This window comes from Magnolia sinica, chromosome 13, assembly GCF_029962835.1.
Source record: "Magnolia sinica isolate HGM2019 chromosome 13, MsV1, whole genome shotgun sequence".
NCBI lineage: Eukaryota > Viridiplantae > Streptophyta > Magnoliopsida > Magnoliales > Magnoliaceae > Magnolia > Magnolia sinica.
In genome coordinates, this window is record NC_080585.1 from 14,383,476 (window position 1) to 14,407,782 (window position 24,307).

The following is a 24,307-nucleotide window of genomic DNA, read 5'->3' on the forward strand; positions in this document are numbered from 1 at the left end:
GTGGATAGGAGTTTTTCTTAAGTTGCCACATGTGGTAATAGCTATCTACTTCTCTACACAAACGTGAATGATGCACCATCATATTAAGTCAACTTAGCGCAATCACTGCTCCATGCTTTAGTTATCTTTAGTCATGGAAGCCACGTAGCACACCATGGTGGATTGTCCAAACCTATTACTAGTTGTGACCATGTTTCGGTCAAAACCTATTTTTGGTTATGAGGCCTTTGTAATGAACAACTAAATTTATCATGTATACTTAATTCAGGGTATGTGTATCGTTATTGTAGTTAATTAGACTTATCATTTTTTTACGTTACTCGTAATTTTTTGAATTCTGATCACACTCTGCCATTGAAGCAATCAAAGAAATATTTGTTCTTTTGTCAAGATCTACCTACCACGTATATCACCTACTCTTTGGATCTAATATGATTGAATCTAGCGTAAACACAATAATTCAACAATTAATACCGAAGCATTTATGGTATGATGTTTTTATCACATACTAAAATACTAACTATGAGCCGAACAGAGTAAAAGATCAAGTGCATTGGATGCTATGACAGCAGATGCATGAAAAAAAAGCACTAGCTATTCTAATTATGCACCTTGGATTGCAGGGTGTGACTTGGCTGGTTTGACTTGGGTTAAGGGACAACCAAGGCTCGACCCAACCTCCAGAGAACCCAACTAGCAATCCGACCATCCCACATTCTAATCAAAACCTATCCCAAATACACGTGATTGCTCTTGATCGAACCTGATCTGAATTTGCTAAACCTGAACCTGAAATCAGGTTGGAGTTTCCCAATTGTAACCCAAGCTGACTACCCTAACAATATTAGTCAGACCTAATTACAGGTGGCAACTGCTCGTTAGGCTGGCTACCCTCGTCTAGCTTTGGACCAAGTTAGAACCATTAGCTTGGCCTGCAGGCTAGACTAGGCCGGTTTGTATGGTTTGATCAGGCTGAACTTGGGCTTAAGTCATTGTAACCGAACCCGGATGGCTCAGCTTCGGGCTTAACTTAGTCTGTGGAGACCATGTAATGGAAGGATCAATTTTTAATGGGAGATGGAAAATTTTTCAATTTCACAACAATGCGAATCCCAATTTTTTTAGGTTCGGTCCGTGCCGGGCAAACCGGTTCCATTGCCACCCCTAAGTCTCGTGAAATATGGGAGCGGATTGCCTGTCAGCCCGGGCACAGATATGTACACATGTGCCAGGGGCTATGTGGGGTCACGGAGATGTTGGTGACAAATCCACTTCTTCCATCTGTTTTGAAAGACCACAATAGCGCAGGATTATAAAAATCAGTTAGATCGAAAATTCAGGTGGATCACATCAATGAAACAGTGGGAACAAAAACGTCAACTGTTGAAACCTTCCTGTATCTGACCATGATATTTACATTACATCCAAACCGTTCATAAGGTTATTACCAATCAGATAAACTATAGGAACAAATATCATCCTGATACAAAACTTTTGTCACCCCTAAGCATTCAATCCCTACTGTTTCGTGTGATATGGCCCACATGAGTTTTGGATCTTCCTGATTTTCATAATCCTTAACTATAGTTGTCTTTCAAAACAGAGGGACGGAGTGGATTTGTTAATGAAATCTATGTGGGCCCCACACAGCCATTTCTGTGCCCCGGGTTACAGGCAATCGGCTCCTGTGAAATATGTAAGATATGTCTTGTCTCGCAAAACAGGCCACATGGTATACGGTTAGATGAGATGAGAATGGTGGAATCCACGTTTCGGTGATCCCACCGCAGATAAATCATTGTCCAAAGCTCTATCCAGATTCCGATGAGACAATCGTACGTCGACCTCAGCGCAGTGGCTAACGAACCTTTCCATTTTTGTTACCCACATGTGGCCCACTCCATGGGCCTGCACGTACCTAACAAATGGCCGGGCCTCGCGCCTGCGTGCCATGGGTCGTCTCCTCAAAATCTTTCGTCGTACGGATCGCTCTCCTTCCTCTTTTTAAGAAGAAGAAGATCAGATCACCAAAAGCAATTTCAAGAAAGAAAGGAAAATCAAAATTTTTTCTTTTTTCTTTTTTTGTAAAGGGACTCTCTACCTCTCGAGGCGTTCTAGGGTTACAGAGATCATTGAAAACACGGTAACGAATCAAAGAAGGAGAAGCTGCAGGATCAGGATCTTGGAGGATCCGTACAAGTTCAGGCATTCTTCTTGTTTTCAGGATGGGGAAGGTGACGGTAGGAGTGGCCGTGGTATGCGCTGCGACCGTGGTGGCAGTGGGCACGCTCGTCGTGCGGCGCAGGATGCAGAGCACCAGGCGGTGGGCCCGGGTGATGGAGATAGTGAGGGAACTCGAGGAGGAGTGTGCTGCCCCGATCGGGAAGCTGCGGGAGGTGGCGGATGCAATGACGGTCGAGATGCATGCTGGCCTCGCATCTGAAGACGGGAGCAAGATCAAGATGCTCATCAGCTATGTCGACAATCTACCGACTGGGTATGCTGAAATTGTTCCTGCCCTTGTTTGCTCTTTTCTTCTTCTCCCCCTTCTTCTTCTTCTTCTTCTTCTTCTTTTTTAAAAATCGAGAATAATTTTAGGTCTTGATTTGTAACTCTGTATCTTTTCTTTTCTCTTCTTTTTAAATATAAGAAAATGGTAATATTGATAATCTTAATTTATTTTATCAATCAAAAGATTAGTAATTGCTATTGATTTTATTATTGAAAATGATATGTGCACCCTAATTTTTATACATTCGCCCAATTTATTTCCTTTTGGCATTAGGATGGTACCCATGTATATTCTAATACCAAACATAGGAAGAAAGAATTTATTTGTCAAAAAAAAAAAAAAAGAACAAAAAAAAAGAAAGAAAGAAAGAAAAAAAAGGGAGGGTGTAGATATCAGTGGCCTCTATTTACCTAAATCAGAACAATTTCCTTCTTGGAGTATAGAATTTCCGGTTCTTTCTATCTTGAATTGAGTTGCTGGTGCTTTCTGGGTTCAACCAGAGGAGAAACTTTGATACTTGAGATATCAGTGGCCTCTATTTACCTAAATCAGAACAATTCAAATATAGGAAGAAAGAATGTATTGTCAAAAAAGAAAAAGAAAAAAGGGAGGGTGTAGATATCAGCGGCCTCTATTTACCTAAATCAGAACAATTTCCTTCTTGGAGTATAGAATTTCCAGTTCTTTCTATCCTGAATTGAGTTGCTGGTGCTTTCTGGGTGCAAACTAAGGAGGAACTTTGATTCTTGAGTGTGATGATCCATATGCATGCATGCTGCCTTGTACATGTGGTGTATGCGTAGCCCAAGTTAGTCCGTTCCAATTGTGGGCCCCACTATAGATGGGCCATCTGTCCCAAAATCACACTTGATGTATGATCCTAATTGTCTGATGGACGGGACATCTAATGGATGGTTACAACGCAAGGTAGTCAATGGACCACACTCAACAAGCAAATGTCCATTAATTTCTCTCTCTCTCTCTCTCTCTCTCTCTCTCTCTCTCTCTGTTTTGATTGTTTCTTTTTTTCTTTGTGGGTTAAAGTACATCATTCCTTTCTTGGGTTCTGTTTCCTTCTTTCGTCTATTATTTTCTCACTTTAAAAAGCTTTCTCTTCTTCTTTTTTACTTTCTTTCTTTGCTTTTATTTTCCTTGGTGGGTTTAGTTTTACATGTCCTCTTTGGATTTTCTTTAATCCTTTATTATTTCCTCCCTTTAAAAGCCTGTTTCCTTCTTTGTTGTGTTTCTTTCTATCTTCTCTTTACTATTTAAAAGATCATCATTTCTATTTTAAAAAATAATTACGTATTATTGTTTTACAATGATTACTTTGGCATGCTGACAAGTTTGCCAAATGGGTTTCTCTGGGGACAAGATCCTCAACGTCAAGGCTGGTTGGAATTGGAATGCTCCTCCCACCAAGTTTTCGAATATTAACTTTGATGTTTGCTATATTAGTAATTAGGTGGTGGTGTTTGGAATTTGAACAAACTTGCAAGGATAGACATATGGACCAACTTTTGATAATTAATCATTCCTTCAATTCATTTCCATTTTCTTTTCTTTTTTAATTAGACATGCAATGTTACTTAGTCATTTCAATTGGTAACTTAATGGACTAGTGGGTTGTTCTTTGGTCTTGGGTCATTTAAGTAAACTTCCTTTTTGCCGTTGATAACAAGAAAAAATTATCACTGCCCTTGGATTTGCTTTATGAAGAAACTAAATTAGAAGGGCATCTGTATGGAATATGAACTAGAATCTGGATGGAGGTAGGGATTTGTTGATGGTCTTTTACACAGAAATCTCTAGTAATTTTAAGTTGTATGTCTCAATTATTAGTAAGGTCAAGAATTACATGGATGCTATTCCAGCAACATAAGAAATCATGAATAATACTTGCAATATCTTGGAAAAATATTCAACTCATGTAATATGACATTTTCATGATATTTGGTCATCAGAATTGATCTTTTGAAGGATTTTGGTTCTTGTGCAACTCCTGTAGAATCTTAGACTAGCATTTATCTAGCATGGAAATTATTAAGTTGTGACTGGATTGCTTCTTCATGTTCATGACTATTTTGCTGTGGCGTGAATTGTTGTAGTTCACCACATAATAAAAAACCAGAATCCACAATGGAGCTATAAACCTATACTTTCTGACGCATGAACTGAGTTTACTTCTGCCATATATCTATCACTTGGCGTTTGCCAAGTTTCTTAATTCATTTGAGCTCTTTGAGGATCGATAGAAGCGTTGATGTAGGTTTTGGAATTTCTTATGCTCTTATGAGTGATATAGTGTGCAAAAGTTTTTTTTTTTCCCTCTGGATATATATTAAAGAGTCTAACTCAAGCATTCAGCACTGGGTTGCTCTTTGACCTGTAAGAAAAACACTTTGGCATTGTAAGCAGTGGATCAAGAATACTATGAGCCAACATTTGTAACTTTGTATGTGCTAAAAAGGCTTTAAATGTCATTTCAAGAATCTAGAAGATTCACAGGAGACATATTTTTTCTCCTCCTTTTCTCTTTTTGCTTTAGGGATGAGAAAGGGTTATTTTATGCATTGGACCTCGGTGGTACAAACTTCCGTGTGCTACGTGTGCAGCTGGGTGGGAAGGAAGGACGTGTTCTTAAACAGGAATTCAAAGAAGTGTCCATTCCCCCTCATTTGATGGTTCAAACTTCAGATGTAAGAGCCAAGAGAATGCCAATATAAGCAACTGTCACTTCTGCTCTAAAAATTTCTTATAATATGTTTTCTTAACCTTGAAAATTTGATTATGATTTCAGGAACTATTTAATTACATTGCTGCAAAACTTGCAGAATTTGTCTCGACAGAAGGTGAAGGTTTTCAGCTCTCTGTCGGTAGGCAGAGGGAACTTGGTTTTACGTTTTCTTTTCCAGTGAAGCAAGCATCAAGTGCTTCTGGCACTTTGATTAGGTGGACGAAAGGCTTCTCAATTGAAGATGCGGTTAATTCCAATTACCCTGAACCTATTTACACTCTTTAATATTGATTACTCTCTTGGATATGAGTGATAATATCTGAGATTACTTGAAGGTCAAATAATCAGCTATCCTCATGTTTTTCTTTTTTATTTAATGTTTTCTGCATGGAATGCACATGGCAGAGATGAGTTTGTTGTCTATTGTAAAGTCTCTGGTTAGGAATAGGATGGTTGGGGGGAGAATGGCCAGATGCATTACCAAATCAAAGTAGGATCATTCCCAAATGATCCCCCGAGGATGCAAACAAAATGCTTGCCTGAGGGAGGTGAGAAGCTTCTAAGACCTGACTCGAAGGATAGGGTTATCTGCCTTGAAACTTTACTGTGACGGGGCCCATCTTCTAATAGCTGAATTTTAAGGGTGTAGAAGCTTAATCAGAAGATTTATGAACTGATGTTGTTACTGGTTAGCAAAATGCATAGAGAATTGAGAAAATCAGCAACCAAATTCACTTCAAACTAAAGCAACGACAAGTAGTAGGATCTAGAATAGGCTCCGCCCAATTCTAGACCCTTAATGGGCTCTTCACCACTAGCAAAAAGAGTATCATGTCACAAAGAACACCAACTCAGGTTTAAAAGCAGAAAATAAACTGAATTTTCAATGTAATATTCCACACATATGGCTCTGTATATATAGTGTTTTGTTTCCATTTTCCTACTCCACTTCTAACTACAAGTCAATACTAAGTAGGTAACTTGCTAGATTAGTCAAACAGGCTTGAAGTAGAAAAATGATGCAGGACAATTAACCACTTGCTCTAAAAGCTCAAACTATTAGAGTATGATGAATTAATCCTTTTATCTAATGGGTTTAGGATCTCGGCCGAACCCTCTTCGTGGGCCCCAAATTACATGAGCCGCCTACCCTGAGTGTGTCCCCGCATCCCACAGGCTACTCCGATCAAGCCCGGTGTGAAATGCGCATTAATCACCCCTGGTGAGGAGTCTCGAACACGAGACCTCCCCCGTGGGCCCCAAATCACAAGGGTCACCCATCCCGAGTTTGCCCCTGCATCGCACAGGCCACCCCACTCAAGCCTAGTGTGAAAATGCTCCTACATTAATCACTCCCAGTGAGGAGTCTCAAACACGAGACCTCCCTCTCTGATACCAATTTGATGCAGGATAATTAACCACTTGCTCTAAAAGCTCGAACTGTTAGAGTATGGTAAATTAATCCCTTTATCTCACGAGTTTAGGAGCTTGGCCGAACCCCCTTTCGTGGGCTCCAAATCACATGGGCCGCCCGCCCCGAGTGTGTCCCCGCATCCCACGAGCTACTCCACTCGAGCGCGGTGTGAAATGCGCATTAATCACCCCTTGTGAGGAGTCTCGAACACGAGACCTCCCCTGTGAGCGCCAAATCACATGAGTCACCCACCCCGAGTGTGCTCCTGCATCCCATAGGCGACCCCACTCGAGCCCAGTGTGAAAATGCTCTTGCATTAAAAAAGGACACTACAACTTGAATATGGAAACTGCTAATTTACTGCTACCATTCAATAGGAACTGCCTTCTGTTAAATGGTCCAATCATGTGACTTGAGGATCGATTTGGGCCTCACAGTTGGTCCCTCAAACCTTGTGGCCCCGTAGGGTCCACTAGGCAACCTGCCATCATGCGGGCCCATCAGTTGCCCATGTGGGATCTATAAGTGATTGGCATTGGGCACCTCTAATTTATCGATCATATGCACGAAGCCCACCCCTGGACCTTTGGTGACAAGTCTTGATGAAAAGACTTCAGTCAGTGGAAGGTCAGGGTTTTCCTTGCCATTTTGAACTTCTAGCTTTTAACCTTGGCGTTAACTCTTCACCCCTCAAAAAAAAAAAGCGCACACACACTGTAATCCTAGCCAAACAAAAAATTCATTGAATGGAGATGTGTGACCTTACCTTTTATGCATTGAAGAAGAGGACTAAATTGCAGTTCTTTTCATATTTGGTTCCAACACTCTTAGCCTTTAGTTCCTCACAATCTGCAAAAAAAAAAAAAAAAGGTTATGAAGACAATGTTAGAAAACTCTCAAATACAGACAGTAACTCCAAACCTTTTGGGCAGCCTAACACAGCTGATTCAATGTGAAAGGATCCACCCAATATAAGCACTTCCAAGCTAAGCTTAACAACAAAACCATAATTAAAGTAGAGAATAAATCCAAAATTTTATTGAAATAAGAAGTGTCTTGAGAATACTCATGTGAGGCCTTTAAATAGACTACTTGGATGTACAGTGAAGGAAAGTTTCTCAGTGTCATTAACAATTGAGGATTTATTATAAAAATAGAAGACTAATCAATGGTTTGTATCCTTTTCTCTTCTTCTTCTTCTTCTTCTTCTTTTAATTAAATCTTTGTTGCCTTTCCAAAAACAGAAATAGAAGACTAATCAATGAAAGATGCTAAATAGATAAGAAAGATTTAGTGGGGGTTCTATTGCATGGCTGGCTGATTTGTTTTGCATAGCAGGCTGATTAGATTGTGTTGCCAAATTAGGAGGCTTGGGTCTCCTTGCTGATAGCTCAATTGTGTGATCTGGGCTTGGGCTTAATGGATCTGGGCCTGGCCGTTGAGTCTTGGGCCCAGTTGATGCGGCTCGGCCTGCGTCACCTTTCTTTGATCTGACAACTGCTCCCATGCAACTAGATTAACCTTTTCCCTATCCTCGTTCTTGCTCTGTAAAACATATGTTTAAGGATTTGAACCTTTGATCTTGTGCTAACCACCGTTAGGGAGTTCAATGATGATTAAATAATGCATCATTATATGAATGTGAAGTTAAGAACCATGAAGTCATACCATTATGTATGGAAAGTCATTGTTTCCCATCAAGAAAATTCTTGATTGAATCGTGTCTAATTCAGAAGTTCATGTTTCACAGTCTATTTGGAGTTGTGGTGATTGGAATACAGGTAAAGAGAACTGACTAATACCACATTCTTTGGGTCACATATGACTAACTTCTATATATATGAAGATAACTTAGAATTAAGAAATCTATTTTGAGAAACCTGGCATTCAGAGTCTATTATATTGAGGAGATAGTGGAAAATCATGCAATATACCGCATGCTTAGATGGTTTACTGCTATTTATTGCTGGGTAAATTCGGGTCCATTTTATATTACTGAATAGGCACCTTTGCTGTTAAGCTTGATTTGGGAGGATATGGTGATTGATTTGACCTCTCTTTTTTTTTCCTTCTTCTTCCTCTTCTTCCTCCTCTTCCTCTTTCTTTTCTTTTCCTTTTTTTGAGCTAGATTGGGAAAGATGTGGTGGTTGAATTGACAAAGGCCATGGAAAGACAGGGTCTTGACATGCGTGTGGCTGCACTTGTAAGTTTGTTCTTGATGAATCCTGGCTTGAGCCCTGCCAGGGATCTTACATTAATTTATGTGCCAAATAAATGTCCTGTGCTAGTATTTGCCATATCCATGTATCAATGTCGCATGTAACTTTTAATGTTTCATGTGTTAGTGGTACCCCTGCAACTCAATTTAATGGTACTTACTGGTTGCCTTGAATATAGGTCAATGATACAGTTGGAACACTGGCTGGAGGTAGATACTGCAATAATGATGTTGTCATTGCTGTAATCTTGGGTACCGGAACAAATGCTGCATACGTAGAGCGTGCACATGCAATTCCTAAGTGGCATGGTCTTCTACCTAGATCAGGAGAGATGGTGAGCTTGCTTCTTGTGGCTATTGTTTTCTTTCTTTTGGATTGCTTATTATTCTTGTTTTGAGGAATAAAAGAGAGAACTCAATAATAATAAAAATGCCCATAGGCCTGAAAATACAGGGAAAAAAAAAAGAAAAAGAAGAGGAATTCCAGACATAAATGCATCATGACATGTTAGTGGAAAACGGAATACAACTTCTAATAGCATAACTGCATTTGAAATATAGGTCCTTGCCATTTTTTAGGTTATAAACATGGAGTGGGGAAACTTCCGGTCATCCCATCTTCCAGTGACAGCATATGATCAGGCATTAGATGTGGAGAGTTTGAACCCGGGTGAACAGGTAATTGTTAGCAATTTGTTTTTTAATATAAATTCTATCTTCTCGGCGATTTTTCCAGAATAAGATGGATGTTGTGCATCAACTAACTTTTTATAATGTGCACAGATTTTTGAGAAGATAATTTCAGGTATGTATCTGGGGGAGATTGTACGCAGGGTCCTATATAGGATGGCTAAAGAAGCTGCATTTTTTGGTGATGATATTCCACCAAAGCTCAAAATTCCATTCATATTGCGGTATGCTACTATATATATCCATTGCCTTCTTTGATAAACCTATTCTTTATGATCCATTATCCTTTTCTAGGTTGTCTATTTCATCCTTTACTCTATATGACTTCTTCATTAAGTGTAACATATTCTTGTGCTATTCTTTTTCTATGGGATTCTTTGGAAACCTTTCTTTACAATTCTGTCACTTTTAAACAGGAGCTCAATTTCATTCTTTACTCCCATGTTTCATTAGCAAAACCTACTTGAAAAGCTGATACAGAACAAGATGCCTCGTTACTTGCATATAGCGTCGGCAATAGTTCCAGGCAACATTGTCAAAATCATTATTGTATCGCAAATCGTAGTAGGGTCTGAATCATTTCAAATCGCAAAATGTATCATATATCGTAAGATTTTTTACAATTTTCTTTTTTTAAAAAATAAAAATATGAAAAATATAAATAAATCAGAAAAATTTTAAAAACTCATTAATCTTCCTTCTGCCATCATTGTGCACCGAGTAATACCATGTCAAGATAGTGTTCTTGAATGTAGAATCACGGTGGAAAAACTGCCTTGGATATTGTAGACCGACAAAAAAAAAGATATTTTGATTTCTAAACATCATTCCATAATACATTTAAGTCAATGTGATCATAACCATCCATAAAAACATTATAGGTAAGTCATACATCAATTTGGTGTTTCAATCAGTTAAGAAGTAAGAAATCACAAAAAAAAAAAAAAGAAAAAAAAAAAAGCTACTTGATTTAATGTTAAAGGGAATATATATCATTTTAATCTCTTATAAAGAACAAATAAAATAATTTACCTATTTCAAATGATTCTTAAAGTCCCCACCGATTTAAAAACATAAAATGAAAGCCAAGTGAAGCTTAAAATAGAAGAGAACAAGAATAATTTGAATCATAAATCGGGATTTGAATCATAAATCGTAGGATTCATATAAAAAGGGATTCAAGGTTGGGATTCAAATCGTTGTGCTTAAGATTCGACTAAAATCGTAATTCGTAGGATTTTGACAACAGTGGTGCCAAGTTCTTGCAGTCCATTCATACAAGGATTGATTTAATCACCCCCGATGATGAGTTTCGAACATGTGACCTCCTGCTCTGATACCAATTTGATGCAGGATAATTAACCACTTGCTCTAAAAGCTCGAACTAATAGAGTATAGCGAATTAATCCTTTTTTCTCATAACCCAGGCCCCAAATCCATGGGTTCCGCCTCACATGGCCCTCAAATCCATGGGTTCTGCGGGCTGCCCACCCCGAGTGTGCCTTTGCATCTCACAGGCCACCCCACTCGTGCCTGGTGTGAAAATGCCCCCGCATTATAGTTGGCTCGCAATTTATTCCTAGTAAGTTGTTCAACAATCATGAGCTCTGCACACTGCACATAAATGAATGTTGGTACTTGGTTAGGCCTAAGTACCCATGTAATAGGATGTAATATTCTATTCGATGGATGAAGGATCCACACAGACATTTATGAGTCATCTTATATATTTTGAAGGTTGTGGCAAAATATCCCTTTGGTTTCAAGGATATCCATCTGCTACGTAGACATATGTTCCTTTTCAATAAATACCGAAGCTTATCTTGATTTTCATGTCTGTATATACGTGCCTTAGATGGAGACTCTTTGCTAGCCTTACTATTAAAGGCATCATCTTTTCATGTGCTTGTGTCATCTTTCAGGAATCCTACCATGCCATACATGCACCATGGAGTTCCATGAAATGTGTGCCAAACTTCTCCATAGTAGACATGGCACTAGTTAGTAGTTGCTGCAATTTTAACCATGGTACATCACATATGATGGTCTCATCCCAAAATCAAGAGGATTGGACTTTGGTAGCCGTTTGTTCAGTGATGAAAAATGGAGCAGTGTACCACATTTAACAAGCAAAATGCACGACTGTCCTATTGCCCATCCACGCAGCAGCTACCAGTTCGACAGTCCATCTTTTGCCATGTATGCTGTGAGGACAGAACTGCACAGAATTTCCATGATCCATGCATTACACTAGCATTGCTCAACATCTTCTATATATAGATTGACCATCAGCTAGTTCCTATTTGAAATCCTTACATCCACCACTGCTCTCAAATTGAATATTATAAATCATTGATTGGCTACTAAATGATGCCCGTTCTCAACTGAGCATTGATTAGGAAACTTAAGAAAAGACTAGACGACCTATAATCTAACTGAAGTTATGGCCCTCGATAGAGTGGGCTGGCGGAACAGGGTTCATGTAGCCAACCCAGTCTAGATAAGGCTTAAGTGGTGGTGATGATGATGATTATGATGATCTTAGATTTTCTTTGAAATATGAGAACTTGCCTATTAAGAAGCTGCTAGCGATCTCTGTTATCAAAACCAATGCCACTTTTCCACCTCACATCCATGTAAACCTTTAGTGATAGTAGGGATATGTTACACTTTCATGAGGTTCAACATCGTTGCATCTTATGATAGATAAATAAAGATTTAAGAATAACAATGTGTTGGGTTGTGAAATTTATATGCAGGACGCCTGACATTTCTGCCATGCATCATGACACGTCACCTGATCTCAGAGTAGTTGGGGAGAAATTGAACGATATTTTGGGGGTATGATTTCCCTTCCGAACCTGTGTATAGTTTCAGCATTCCTTCATAACATTCGCAGCTATTGCATCTCCTGCCTGCATGAGGAACACACCTCAGCAGTAATTTCTCATCCTACAGTAGAAAACCATCTAAATTCCATTTTGCTGAAGTAATGATCCTATTTCCTTTCTTCCATTTGGTTTCCCTTCTTGCCTTACTTCAGATTGCCAGTTCCTCCCTGAAAAAACGAATAGTTGTTGTCGAGCTTTGCAACATTGTCGCCATGCGTGGGGCCCGCCTGGCTGCGGCTGGGATCTTGGGCATTCTGAAGAAACTGGGAAGGGACACCGTAAGGGATGGCAAGAAGCAGAAGACGGTGATAGCCATGGACGGTGGGCTGTTTGAGCACTATACCAAGTTCAGTGAGTGTTTGGAGAGCACCCTGAAGGAGTTGCTCGGAGATGAGGTATTGGACAGCATAGTCATTGAACACGCCAATGACGGCTCAGGCATTGGTGCAGCCCTCCTTGCAGCTTCTCACTCCCAGTACCTTGAGGTCGAGGAGCCCTGAGAAATGCTCATATGGAACTCCCATGAAGTACGTCCTCAACCATCTTAAAAGAAAGGGGAAAATAAAAAATCTTTCTTTAAGCAGTTTTGAGTCCCTTATTTTTATTTTTATTTTTTATAAGTACGGAGATCCCTTAACTTATGTGCATGCTACGTGCATTGACAAGAATCGGCTGTCGTGAGTTGTATAATTGCAGGACTTGGAAGTGGGCCATGTTCTTCCAGCTCTGGTCTGCTTGCCGTCCATTTTTTTTTTCCTTCTTTACTGGCATCTTCCTCCTAAGTGGATTTGCAAGGTAATGTAGGTTTATAGTCATTATACTTATTTCTGTTATCCCCTGAATTTGAGTAGAAAAGGAATAAGCAGCTGTTCAATGGAGTTACTCGGTAACAATAAAAAGGTTTTTTGCGAGAAGGCTTTATCTAATTCTGGGGTTGTTCTGTACATGATCTTTCTGCTTCGTCGCATTTTATCGCTGTCTGCAATATATGATATGCACGCTGTGCCTATGCATAGTATAAGTTGTTTTTCATGATTTGTTAGTCCACACCATTGGTTTGTTGAGTCCCACCATACAACAGAGACCACCGACGGGGTATGGAGGGGAGCATTGATTAGGGTTGAAGGGCTTGAAAAGATTTTGAGATCATTTGGGAAGGTGGGATAGCCCATTCATAGTGGGTTGCGCTAAGCAATGGTCTAGATAACTGAACCATGGGCTACTAAATTAGTCAAGAAATGAAAATCAAGGCTAATGCAGAATGTAAGTCTAGATCACTGAACTTGAGTGGCTGGCTGCACCATGCGTTTGATGTTCCCAAGCTGTCAAGAGTATCAAATAATGCTAGGAATTCAAAAATGTACTTGATATGGACGACGGTTCACACCTCACACAGCTTGCGCAAGATCTGGGCCATTCATTAGGGAATCGGCACCTCGGCGTCATGCATGTAACTAAAAGTTAGGCCAGTCTCATCAAGTAGGCACATGTGGACATTTGAACATGTGTGGTCTGTTCTCTTGATGATGACGGTCACATGGGCATGTTGAATATGAATGTGTGGTGTCATAAATCTCATCTGGTTGTGGTAGTCAATGGCGTCTAATCTCTGGTACACGTGATAACGTTCATGTATTGCAATACAATCTATTGTTTTTGTTGTATAATTCAGAGCAGATGGACCCACCGTGTGTGTTTATGGCATACAAAGTCTGTCAGGATCTGCCCACAATGAAAATGGGAAGCCCCAGAGATCAGGATGATCTCACCATGAAGAGGGCTCGCACATATGGAGATTTTTTGGGTGGTTTTTCATTTATTTATTTTTTAACGGTGCAGTGAACCTGATGATTGCATCTCTGCCCCCTTTTTTTTTTTTTTACACCCACCCTATTGGACCCACACCCAAGACCCAACTAGCTGCACGATTTTCCCATGTACAAGCGTGACACGTAGCCATGTAATGGTCGGCCATCCATATTCAAGGAGCAGATGAGTGATTGACTACTAATCAGTGCTGCTCTCCATTTGTACGTGCGGATTCAGTGGATCCATGACTGTGGGGCTCGCCGTGATGTATTTCTTATATCCACTCCGTACATCGGTTTTGCCAGCTCATTTTAGTGCATGGGACAAAAAATGAATCAGGTCCAAATATCAGGTGGACCACACCACAAGAAACATTGGTGATTGAACGCTCACCATTAAAAACTTATTAGGGGCCACAACAAGGCGATATTTGTGTTTTCCCTTCATCCAGGTCTATGAGACCTTATCAACAGGGTGGATGGCAAATAAGCATGACGGTGGGCCATAATAAGTTGTTAAAGGTGGGTGTTCAATCTCCGCCGCTCCTTGGGGTGTGGCCACCTTAGTTTTACATCTACTTCATTTTTTGGGCTCGTACCTTAAAATGAGCTGGCAAAACGGATGGACAGTCGTTGATATGTAAAAAAAAAAAAACACATACGTAACAGTGGGCCCTACAGTCATGGATGCACCAACCGGCATTGCTAGAATCACAGGAAGGAAGCGGATTGCCTGTGACCCCGAGCACAGAGAGATTCCTGTGCTCGGGGCTGTGTGGGGCCACAGAGATTTCGGTGAAAAATCCACTCGGTCCATCTTTTTTCAAGACCACGATAAGTTAGGAACCTAAAAATCAGCTAGATCCAACCCTCATGTGAGCCATACAACATGAAAAAGTGGGGATTTAACGCCTGGGAGTGACAGAAGTTTTGCACTGGATGATATTTGCGCCTACAGTTTATCTGAGTGGAAGTAACCCTATGAACTGTTTGGATTCCATATAAACGTCCTGATCAGCTCCAGTAAGGTTTTAACAGTGGAAGTTTCCGTTCCTACTCTTTCATTTAGTGTGGCCAAGCTGAGTATTGAATCCGCCTGATTTTTTCAATTATATACTATTGTGATTTTTTAAAACAGACGGACGGAGTGGATTTATCACTGACATCCCTGTGAACCCCCACACAGCGGGCACAGGTATATCTCTGTACCCGGCGTCACAGGGAATCGGCTTCCTGAGCTCCGGTTTTGTAAACCCGATAGAATAAGGACTATGGTTCGTAGCATGGCTGCACATGTGGCAGAGTGAACTAGAGTTTAACTTTTAAACCGGTTAAGGCTGCTCGCGACGGACCTAGACCCGATCGACCTTCTCCACCGCCTTTGCGACAAGCACTGATCTTCGGATATACGAAATGTATAGCAGGGGCAAGCGGATGGACAGTCACTCCTCTCTGGTTTTGAATGGACTGCGGGGAGGCGGATTGCCGGCACCCCTGAGACAGGACATTTTCCAATCTCTGTGAGGCCCACCATGATGTATGTGTTTTATCGACGCTGTCCATCTGTTTTACCACCTCATTGTACGGCATGAACCAATAAATGATGCCGATCTAAAGCTCAAGCAAAGCAGACCACAGGAAATTGTTAGGATTGAATGCCTATCATTGAAAACTTCTAATGGGCCACGGAAGTTTTTGCATCAATCTTGTATTTGTGTTTTCCCTTCATCCAGATCTGTATGACCTTACGAACAGATTGGATAGCAAATGAAATATCACGATGGGCCCAAAGAAGTTTTTGGCAGCGGGCGTTCAATCCTCATTGTTTGGTGTTTTCCACTTGAGCTTTGGATGTGAATGCTCATCCAATCTAAGTAAAACGGATGAACAAAGTGAATTAACAAAAATACATCACTGTGGGCCCTACAGAGCTTGGAACATGTCGTGCCACAGTGATATCCCTGGGGCGGCTGCTCGAGGCAATCCGCTACCCAACTGCAGGCCGCATGAGCAAGGACAGCATATTATTGGCTGGTAGTACGCCTGTCAGACAAGGGTCGGTTACATACTTGACCAGTGTAAGTAATTTGGCCCTATCGGATTCCGGTCCTAGCCGGAGTGGTAGACTCTGAGGAGTTTCAACACGTGGTCTTGGTCTTGGGTTTGAAATCCATAGTGGTGAAATCTTCCTATGACAGGTGTGGGTGTGTGGTGTGCGTGTGTTAAAAAAACTAACAAATAAATAAAACAAAAAAAATTGGCCCTCTCTGACATCTTCTGCACCGCAATCATAAGGAACCAGGTCAAGGGTACACCTCGATTCAATTTGTGTTACATGCACGACGACATAGACATTATCGCCGAGACGTAGATGGTCAGATGATCAAAACCGTCTTGGCTGCCACTCATAATAATAATAATAATAAGAGTCAGGATCCTCTGTTAGCTGGTCATCAGGGATTTCCTGTTACCCTAATGGTTTGGCGTCTGAAGCATTTTTTTATTTTTTTAGTGAGTGGTGACGTGGACCAATAAGGAATAGGGTATCAGGAAATCTCTGTTGGCCAAATAACAGAGGATCTGGACTCAATAATAATAATAATAAAACTTAGGGCTTGTTTGGTTTTCAAATTATAACAATAAATGATTATAAATGAGTAATGATTATTTACTCTTAAAATGATTAGTGACGTCATTTATATTTCAATGATGATTTTGCTATATTGGTGGTGACGATATCATTTTTTACTGACAGCAGTCATTTTGTTTCATCCAAAAAGTACTATAGAAATGATATTTTTATAATGTGAAAATGTAATAATTACAATTTATTTTACTTCTTTTACCCGTGTAAACCATTGCAAGTGTGATTTAATAAAGGAGTGCCATCAGGCTAGACTAGGGTGGGGACAATGTTGATTGTAGCGATCCATAGGTCAAGTGGTAGACTTGGTGAAGATTGAGGTCTTAGTATCAATTCCCTAGTGGGGGCTAACAGTGATGTGTGAACTGACGGTGGTGTGTTCTATCAAGCTGACAAAATAAAAATAAAAATAAAAATGGTAGACTTAGTGAAGATACCTCGTTTCAACACCGAGGTCTTGGTATGGATTCCCTAGTGGGGGTGGCTAAAAGTGGAGTGTGTACTAACAGTGGTTTGTGTGCTAACAATAGGGGTGCACATTTAACTGGTAGAACCGTGGAACCGGACCGGAACCGACCAAACGGTCCGGTTCTAGAGTGAAGTACATAGTTTAATAATTCTTTTGAGGATATCCTCTAACGACAAGGCCCATAACTTGTATGGATCATTTAGGAATCGTGGAATTCCATTCCTAAATTTGGAATGTTAAATTTTTTAAAGTTTATGTACTAACATGGATTTTTAAAATCCTAGACTTCAAAATTTGTGTTTGTGTCAGAAAAAGATGCACCGGGTTTCAATTTGATTTCAGACTTGCTGGTTTTGATGCAAAAAAGACAAAATGAGATTGGATTTCAAACCTTTTCTCGCTTCTTCTCGATCAACCAGCGCATCGAAATGTAGGAAGTGTTGTCTATGTTTCAATCTGCCTTTGTTGAATTTGAAAGCCTGCTCCTTGCTTTAGTACCGTAGGAAGAAAGAGAGTTAAATTATCAAGTGTTTTGAAGTACATAATTTAATAATTCTTTTGAGGATATCCTCTAACGACAAGGCCCATAACTTGTACGGATCATTTAGGAATCGTGGAATTGCATTCCTAAATTTGGAATGATAATTTTTTTAAAGTTTATGTACTAACATGGATTTTTAAAATCCTAGACTTCAAAATTTGTGTTTGTGTCGGAAAAAAATGCACCGGGTTTCAATTTGATTTCTGACTTGCTGGTTTTGATGCAAAAAAGACAAAATGAGATTGGATTTCAAACCTTTTCTCACTTCTTCTTCTCGATCAACCAAGATCAAAATGTAGGAAGTGTTGTACATGTTTCAATCTGCCTTTGTTGAATTTGAAAGCCCCCCTCCCTTATGGTCGTGTGGGGTGGGGTGCTTATGTGAAGCTGCCTTGAAAATTAGGAAATCCTCAAACAAAAAAAAAAAGAGGCAAAGTCCGGTATTCAACGAAGATCTTTCTATAAATAAATGGGAATGAGTGTTTGATCTCTCGCATGACTTATCCCGACGTGATAACCTGGCCTATCAAACCTTTCATTCCTAATCCTTTTTGGTTTAACCACCCTCTGATCCTTTCCTACTTTCTTCCCTCATCTCTTTCAGGTCAAAACTTCCGGTATGGGACAAGTGAAGCGATCGGCCAGTCAGTTGGTGAGTCTGTTCATTTTGTGAAGTGTTGATTCCATTCTTGAGGTTCTTTCTTCACACCGATCTCAGTATGTGTTTTTTTATGGATCACTATTTCCAGTATTGCTCCTATTGGACTTCTTATGGCAGGATATGAGCTTAAATTACTCTTAGATTGCTGAACTTGTTTTGTAATGTATTTACAAGATAATGGATGTGATTAATTAAATACTCTCAAATATTCCAAACATGACATATATGTGCACCATAAGATTATCATTACACTAAGCCTACTGCAAGACAACCTTGACTTAAAAATAAGTCAATTCCAAGCTTTTGATTGTCTATAAAAATGGGCCCACTAATTTATATTTGAAACTAAATCATATATTTCTTGTTGGATAATTGTTACTTTTTTTTATCACATAATTTATATAATGATATCATAGGCTTGATTTTTTAAATATTTTATTATTATTGTGTGAATGCAAATAAACCTGGATGTAATGGCATAGTGTCAAATGAACCTTAAAACAGAGCCCAGGTAAAAGGAGTATCTTTAAACTTGCAAACACGTGTTGGAAAACCACCTATTAGTATTTTAAAGCGGTCCATTTTTTGTATAGAATTGATTGCCACTTGATGATTGAAGTAGGCTAGGCATAACCATTCATCATTGGCCTAGCCATGTTTAAAGCTAGGCCAGCTGCCCAGCCCATTACCATCCCTAATTCTAAGCATAGTTGGAAAACTCAAAAACTTAACTCAACTGGACTCACTATTTATTAAATATATATTTAGTATAGGTTAGTAATTGATGTTTTGGATATTATAAATGTGAACCAAGTTTTAGAACAACAATCTGAGGCTGCACCATAAAGAATGAGTTCATCGTGCCTTTGTCACGACTCAGGGCCAATCAACATATGTCAGCACATGGGTCCCACATGCGTTGAGAAAAAAATGGATTTAAAAAATGAAAAGATTTTTTTTTTTTCCCCTTTCTGGTAGTTTTCCTCGGATGGAACAGGAAAATGGATATGAAAGCCTTTATATCAAATAACTTCCCTTAGTAATTTGTATTAGAAACTAAGAAAAGGCTGTAGGGAGCATCCTTGCATGTATGTGGGCCCGGTTGGGCTAAGGTGCCTTTGTTTTGAATATGTTTTTATTCTCTCTTTTATATGATTCAATCATGCCCGTGCTGACATTTTAGTGTCTTCCACGCACCCTGAGCTTGAGCGGTCTCTTTTATTACTTGTTAAAGAAAGATTTTCATTTTCATTTAAAACTTGCAGCGACAAACATTTCTCTACCTTCTTTCTATACTATCCTTAATTCTTCCTTGTACAGGCAAATCAGCAAATAAATCTTCAAGTGCTTCAACTCTCCTAGTTTTCGTTTCTATTTTAATGTATCTCTGAATTTTCATTTTCTACCGTATCTTTATTATTTTCAACCAACAACATGCAGTATTGTTGGATGGTCCAAAATGTTTGTAAGCTGGGTGCTTTTTCGAGTGAACTGTTCTGATCATCAGACTCTCTAAATCCAGGATTTAACAGGACAGACACGAGCTACTGATAAGAAAGGATAAGGAGAATTTATTTTTCTGATGCATGCATGCATAAAATCAACTTCAACGCCGGTTGAGTACATTCATCTCACCTTATATATACGGAGGGCTAAGATGTGCCAAAAAGTTGCCAGGTTGGCACGTGTGCCTCGTGTGGCTCAAACCATATGTACAAAATCAGCAGCTACATGGAAGTCGCGGATTGCCTAGCCAGAGGGCTACTGAAGTGATGTGATGTATGTATTTTATCCATTCTGTCCATCTATTTTCAGATATGATTAAAAAAAAAAAAAAAACTGAGGTATATCTAAATCTCATGTGGACCACACAGCTGTGATTAAACGGCCACCGATAAAAACTTCTTGGGAGCACAAAAGTTTTGGATGAAGCTGACATTCTGCTTTCCCTTCATCCAGGTCTGAGTGACCTAATCAAGAGGTTGGATGGCAAATAAACATTATAGTGGCCCTAGAAAGTTTATAATGATTGGCGTTCCATCACCATTGTTTTCTTGTGGTGTGGTCCACTTGAGATTTGTATCTGCCTCATTTTTTAGTTCATAAACTAAAATGATTTTGGAAAAAAAATGGAGAGAGTGGATAAAAAACATATCATGGTGGGCCCATATAGCACTGTCAGCAGCCACTCGCTACTGGCAACGTCAGTAGGCGATCGACGTCCGTCAATGCAAGGCGCTCTTAGACCGGGGTCTAGTTTACACACCACTAGATGTGATCATCTCCTTGCTACAAACAGAAAACTCTTGCAACAGAAACTCTTGTTTGTTGCAATTTGATTGGGCCCATATGCATCTAGTGGTCCACCCATCATACATTGCTCGCCATAGTTTCATCGTCGTCTTCAGACCTCTCACTACCCTCCTTGAGAGGATCAAGGGTGAGGAGGGGAGACACGTCTTTCTCACTCTCGGGCTTCTTAGCAACCCGCAATTGCGGGCTTTGAAGTGGGCCACACTGGAGTAGGATTTCCAGCACGTCTTTCATGGAAGGCCTACTAGAAGGCAACGTGCTAGTGCAAATGAGACCCAGCTTGAGTACCACACTCATCTCATCCATGAAACGAGCCTCCCAGATCTTCTCATCAAGGGCGTCAATCATGGCATGGCCATCTTGGAAGTGCCGCCACGCCCACTCAGCAAGGCAGCCATGGCCGTCACTGCTGTCATAGTTCGCTTGCCGTCCGGTCACCAGCTCAAGCAGTACCACACCAAAGCTGTAGACATCACACTTCTCATTCACTCTACTTGTGTAGGCAAACTCCGGAGCGATATACCCAAAAGAGCCAGCGACAACGGACACAGATTCCAGCTCTCCGGGCTTTGCCAGCATCCTCGCCAGCCCGAAATCAGCGATCCTCACCTTGAACTCAGAATCCAACAAGATGTTGCTCGACTTCACGTCGCGATGAATGATCGGTGGAGAAGAGGAATGATGCATATAGCAGAGCCCCTGAGCAGCTCCAATAGCAATCTGGAACCTCATCGGCCAATCCAACCGATCGATACGGTTGGAGCCTGAGATATCCAACGCTCCAATCCTCTTTCCATGGAGCCAACGGTCCAAGCTCCCATTTTCCATGTACTCATAAACCAGGAGCTTGGAATCGTCGCTCGAGATGCAGCAGAGCAGCTTCACGATATTAGAATGGCGAATTCTCCCCAAAATCTCAACCTCCGCTTGGAATTCCTTCTCGAGCCTGTCGTCTAACCTTCTCGTGTTCCATATCTTTTTAACGGCAACCACGTCTCCCGCTCGGTTGCTGAGGGCAATTCGGTAAACTTTCCCCGACCCTCCGCTTCCTATCAGATTTATTTCAGTCAAACCACGTAATATTGTAGACTCAGAGAAAGACAGCCGCTGGAATGAGATTAGCTTCCACGTGGCGCGATCTTGGAGGTTGCTCTTTCTCCTGAAATCTCTTATCACGAACCACGCGAACACGGCGGCCACGACGGTGATTAACGCGGCGAGGGCTACGATTACGGCGAGAAATCGGGACGATAATTTGTTGGAATCTCGTCCTGGCTCGTTAGCGCATGATCGGAGGTGGAGGGAGGGGTTATCTGCACACAGGCTGGGGTTGTCCAGAAAGCTGCTACTGTACGCCGGGTTGTCTAACTCGTCTGGGATCGACCCAGTGAGTTGGTTTGCCGTGAGGTTCAGGTCGCTGAGCTTCATGGAAGCTAACTCCGGCGGGATTTCGCCTGAAAGTCGGTTTTCCGACAAGTCGAGGGAGTTTATGGGCAACCTCCCTAAAGCCGGCGGGATTTTCCCGGTGAGCTGATTTCTGCTGAGATCGAGAATGTTCAGCGACTTCCACGAGATGATATCCGACGGAATCTCGCCGGAGATGGTGTTTCCATCGAGATATAGGGTTTGGAGCTCAGAAAGCTCTGTCAAACCAGCCGGAATCTTGCCGGAGAAGCGGTTGTTGCTGGCTGTGAATACCGTCAGATCCTTCGATTCGGATATCCTCGACGGAATCTCTCCCGAGAAGTTGTTGTTGCTGATCTCGAGTCGCCCCAAATTCAACGCCAGTTTCTCCGGAAGATCGCCGGAAAATGAATTATCAGCGATCATCAGTGTCATCAGATTCTCCGCCGACCAGAGACCCACCGGAACCTCGCCGGAGAATCGATTCCCAGAGAGCCGCACGAACTCCAAGCTCCCGCAATCCCCAAGCGACGCTGGCAAGTTTCCAGTCAGATTGTTGGAGAAAACGACTAGTCCGTACATTGCTCCGGCACGGCAGAGATTCTCTGGCAACTCGCCCGACAGTCTATTATCTGACACTTCGAGATTCTCCAGCTTGGAATACAACCCTAATTCCGGAGGCAACAACCCTGATAAGCTGTTGTTGAACAGCCGGATGTCGAGCAGCTCAGGAATCCGGCCAATACTCACCGGAATCTGGCCGTATAGTCGATTGGCGTACATTTGCAGATGCGTCAGATTCTCTAATTTTCCAAAATCTTCCGGTATTGTTCCGTTTAGACGATTTATGGAGAGATCGATTTCTCTCAAATCCAAAGCTTCGATCGGTCGAGGGATCTCTCCCGACAACTGGTTCTTGAAAAGAAACAGATACTTCAGTTTCTTCAACCGCAATAAACCGCTGGGAATTTTCCCGGCCAGATTATTCTCAGAAAGATCCAACCATTCGAGATCCGTCAGATTGTCGAAAGATTCCGGAATCTCTCCCATCAGATTCGATCTCGCCATCCAGAGGTACTTCAGCTTCCGCAGCTTACCAAATTCCAGCGGGATCGGCGCAGGGTAAAAATACGTGTAAGCTAGCCTGAGCTGCTCGAGATTCGAGAGATTGCCTATTTCCCGCGCAATCGAGCCGTTGAAGAGGTTCTGGTGGAGGCTGAGGATACGCAGATCCGGAATTCGCCCGATCCCAGGTGGGATGTCGCCAGTGAAGTTGTTGCCGGAGAGATCAAGTTGCTGGAGGGTGGAGATCCGGTCGATGTCGGGCGGAATGACTCCAACGAAGTAGTTCTGGGAGAGATTTAGGTTCCGAAGCTTGGTGCAGTTAAAGAGAGAAGTAGGAAAGGATCCAGCGATAGAGTTGTTGAAGAGATTGAGATCGGTAAGGCTTTTGAGGTCACAGACGACGGAGGGGGTTTCTCCGACGATGTTCTGATCAGGAAGTACGATTCCGGTGACGGAGCTATTGGAGCATGTGATTCCCCACCAGGAACAGTGGGAGGTGGTGGAGTTCCAGGAGGAGAGGGAAGGAGGGTTTTGCCACTCCTGCTTGATTTTGAGCAGGATTTGGAGTTCTTCTGATGGGAATGGGGATTGGGATTTTACATGGAAAGGTGTTGAGAGGAAGAGGAGAAGTAAGAAAGAGATGGGAATTTGGGGAGGGTTTGCAGGTGTTTTCGTCATTTCTTCTGCTTCGTCTTCTCGGTACGCAGAAAAGAAAACGTAACAGACAACCGGGCTTGAGCAGCAGCTTCTCCCCGGTGTTCTTATATAAGGGGGATATAAAAATAGTACTGTTACTTTGGATATTTACAATACAGCCATTGCAAGCAAATGCTGCCAATGCTATTTGATGCTCTAGTAGGGTATGACACTTGATACGCAGGCACTCGCAAATTGCAACTTTTTTTAAAAAAAAATAAATTTATTTTTAAAAGTTAACTTG

General features: G+C 41.2%; 2 protein-coding genes across 2 annotated transcripts; one reads left to right on the forward strand and one right to left on the reverse strand.

Moving 5' to 3' along the window:
* The first annotated feature begins 1,849 nt into the window (after positions 1-1,849).
* On the forward strand, positions 1,850-13,388 carry LOC131222919 (hexokinase-2-like). Its single transcript, XM_058218161.1, has 9 exons — positions 1,850-2,497; positions 5,061-5,211; positions 5,313-5,495; positions 8,792-8,866; positions 9,061-9,216; positions 9,461-9,559; positions 9,665-9,795; positions 12,331-12,412; positions 12,615-13,388. The coding sequence occupies exons 1-9, from the start codon at positions 2,226-2,228 to the stop codon at positions 12,960-12,962; spliced, it is 1,497 nt and encodes a 498-aa protein (XP_058074144.1). The 5' UTR covers positions 1,850-2,225; the 3' UTR covers positions 12,963-13,388.
* Positions 13,389-20,906: 7,518 nt separating this feature from the next.
* On the reverse strand, positions 20,907-24,059 carry LOC131222921 (receptor-like protein kinase HSL1). The gene has a single exon (XM_058218162.1). It carries the CDS (start codon positions 24,043-24,045, stop codon positions 20,956-20,958), a length of 3,090 nt encoding a protein of 1,029 aa, XP_058074145.1. The 5' UTR covers positions 24,046-24,059; the 3' UTR covers positions 20,907-20,955.
* Between the last annotated feature and the right edge of the window lie 248 nt (positions 24,060-24,307).